The 3,182-nt window shown below is 43.2% G+C and overlaps 1 protein-coding gene across 1 annotated transcript in view; it reads left to right on the forward strand.

The window, feature by feature from the left end:
* The window catches only part of LOC122561411 (slit homolog 1 protein-like), a 201,017-nt gene that overhangs the window by 169,521 nt on the left and 28,314 nt on the right, over nucleotides 1–3,182 (forward strand). Inside the window, exons 15-16 of the mRNA XM_043713173.1 lie at nucleotides 188–332; nucleotides 1,608–1,682. Of these exons, the coding sequence (XP_043569108.1) occupies nucleotides 188–332; nucleotides 1,608–1,682 (220 nt within the window). The remainder of the gene's footprint in view (nucleotides 1–187; nucleotides 333–1,607; nucleotides 1,683–3,182) is intronic.

The following is a 3,182-nucleotide window of genomic DNA, read 5'->3' on the forward strand; positions in this document are numbered from 1 at the left end:
CCTTCACCCCTTCCCCTCTCCACTCCTTCCTTCTCCCCTTCCCCTCTCCACCCCTTCCTTCTCCTTTTCTCCTCTTTCCTTCCCACCACTCTCTCCTGTCCTCTCCACTGTTTTCCCCCGCCCTCTCTCATGACAGAGGTTTAACTACAACAAGCAGCCTGTTGTTATTTCCCACCTTCCTTGGCAGGTACTGAAGATCACCGTCTAGGGAGTGAATGCAATGGAGACACAGTCTGCCCACCACAATGCCGCTGTGAGTCCAACGTGGTAGACTGTTCCAACCAGAAACTGACCAAGGTCCCAGAGTTTATCCCTCAGTCAACCCTGGAACTGTGAGTAGACCTGGGATAATCACACTTATCAACAAGCTCATTATACTTCCATGATCGCAGAACATTCAAAATCACCTTCATTGATGTTTTGTCACTGATGATATGCAGCCAATATGTGCACAGCAGATCCCACACAAACAGCAATGTGGTAGCAACTAGATTGACATAAAGTAAAAACAGGCATTAGTTGAGGAATAAACATTGACTCAGGAGAGCTCTCTCACTCTTTGAAACAATGGAATTCTTTACATCCACCCTACAGGGTAGCCAGGGCCTCAGTTTAACATCGCTGAAAAACAGCACCTCAGACAATGCAGTGCTCCCTCAGAGGCATACTGGAAGGTCAGCGTGGATTAGTTACTCTAATTGCTAGTGTTAGCCTCAAACCCCATGACCTTCTGCCTTGGAGACAGGTGTGTTGCCCACCAAGACAGTAATGGAGAAGGGAAAGGATCAGGGTTCAATGAGCAGAGGAAGAAGATATTCAGTGAAGGAACTCGGGGTGGGGCTGGAGGGGAAGAGTTTAAGCAGAAAGTTGTGTTCTGGAAGGTGCTGCTTATAAAGGGCAGTGGAGGCAGACTCAATACAGACCTTGAAAGGAAAATTTGACAAATACTTGAACGAGGCTACGGAGAAAGAGCAGGGGCAAGTTGGACAAATTGGACAGCTTTACCAAAGGGTCAGCACGGGTGTGATGGGTTGAACGGTCTATTTCTGTGCTGTATTCATTCCCTCTATCTTTATAAGTGGTTTGGTCATCTGACTATTCACTTCCAATTTGGACAGTGAAATGTCTCGTGTTAGTGAGGTCATATTAGAAGCAGTTTTCCACAGTGAGATTTGCCCAGCACAGTCCCTGGATTGAAATATACTCAACATTTACATAAGATCCTTGCCATCGACGTACACAATTCCCTTCCATCGTATCTGTCTGAGCTCCTGCCCAGCCATCCTTCAAAATATAATAATGCTCACTGGCACACCAGCAGTTTTCACACACTTACCATGGTGAGATCACCTAATTATGATTGGATTCCAATTATGCTATTCCTGAAGGTTTTGACTGGCAGATCCAAGGTAAACCTAGAGTAACCAGGATGTTCTGCTTAGTCTGAGTCAAACTCACAACTTTCTGATTCAGCAGACAACAATTCTAATCCAACTATAGTTCAATAGATACACCAAACGTAACAACAATTTACCCTAAGACTAAGGGCAAGGCTGCTGAGTGAACATTATCCTGTGTAATTAATCTCATATTCTTAATCTCCACAGACGGCTGACTAACAACGAGATTTCACATTTGGAAGCCACTGGTCTGTTCCGGAAACTTCCACAGTTGAGAAAAATGTGAGCGGATGCTTCTTTTTTCTTCTTTGTCTCTCTGTGAACGTGCCGACTCTCACTGTCACTCAGAATGGGAGTTGTAATTTCTCTTCAGCTTTGGAGAGCATACAAGAAGAGATTTGTTGAGATGTTTCCTGGGATTATGATTACAGTTCTATAGTTAGACTGGAAAAGCTGGGGTGTTCTCCTAAAAACAGCGAAAATGTAGCATAGATGTGGTAGCAACGTTTAACATTGCAAAGAGTCTAGACAAATTAATTAAGAGAAACTGTCTCCAATATCTGAGGCATTGATCTTCAGAAGGCACCAATTTTAGGTAATTGGTTAAAGAATCCAAGATGATGTGAGGAAAATTGTTTTCATATAGCAAGGGGTTAGTGTTTAGATTACAGACACAATTGTAGCTTTCATAAAGGAATTGATCAACACCAGAAGGGGGAAAAAAGGTCTGTGGGGAAAAGTAGGGGAATGTGATTAACTGTATTGCTCTTTTAAAGGGCTGGCATAGATTTGATGGACCAAATGATCTCCTTCAGTGCATTACTTTTTAATTCATTCAGCAGAATGTTGGCATCACTGGCTAGACCAGCATCTGTTGAGTGTCCCTAATTAACTTGGAGACGGTGGTGGGGAACTGTCTTCATAAACTGTTGCAGTCCGTGTGCTGTAGGTAGACCCACAATGCTGTTTGAGTGGGAATTCCAAGATTTTGACCCAGTAACAGTGAAGGAATGGCAGTATTTTTCCAAGTCAGGATAGCGAGTGGCAAGGAGTGGAATTTGCAGATGGTGGTGTTCCCATGTATCTGCTGCTCTTGTCCTTTGAGATGGTTGAGATCGTGTATTAGGTAGCTGCCGATGGAGGATTATCTGTTTCTAATAAAGTGTTGGAGGATTAATAGTTAATGGCAACAGCTGGAGCTTCCACAAACAAGGCAGGGTGATGATGACTTTCGGGATAGTTGATGGGCTGGGCATAGAATATGCTCAGTTCTGAAGATTCCCCTTTTGCTCTGAGTTAGTGACGTGGAAATCATAGTCACAATCCATTTCAATTACAAGGGGCATCAGATTCTCACCATGAACAGAGTAAAATTCCAAAGTACCTCAGAGGAGAATAAAACAGACAAATCAAAGAAGGAGATTTAAGGACAGATGATGACAAACTTAGTCAAAGTAGGGAGGTCCTGAAGGTGCCTGAGGATAGGCTGGGGGGAATGGAGAGTGTTTACAATGGGATTACTTTGGATAGATGGAGAGAAAAAGCTGTTAAGGAAATCCAAAATGAGGGGCTTTGATCTTAAATTAAGAACTGGGCTGTTCAGAAGCAAAATCAGGAAACATTTTTACACAGAAACAGTGAGCAAAATGTGGAACTTTCCATTTCCTACATGCTGTTGGGTGTATAGCAGATTGGCCAATTGTTGCTTTCAAGACTGAAATGATCCAGTTTCATTTTTGCTGAGAAGAGGCACACACTTTTGTTCTTCAGGACAGAGGCAAG

Source organism: Chiloscyllium plagiosum, chromosome 22 (assembly GCF_004010195.1).
Source record: "Chiloscyllium plagiosum isolate BGI_BamShark_2017 chromosome 22, ASM401019v2, whole genome shotgun sequence".
NCBI lineage: Eukaryota > Metazoa > Chordata > Chondrichthyes > Orectolobiformes > Hemiscylliidae > Chiloscyllium > Chiloscyllium plagiosum.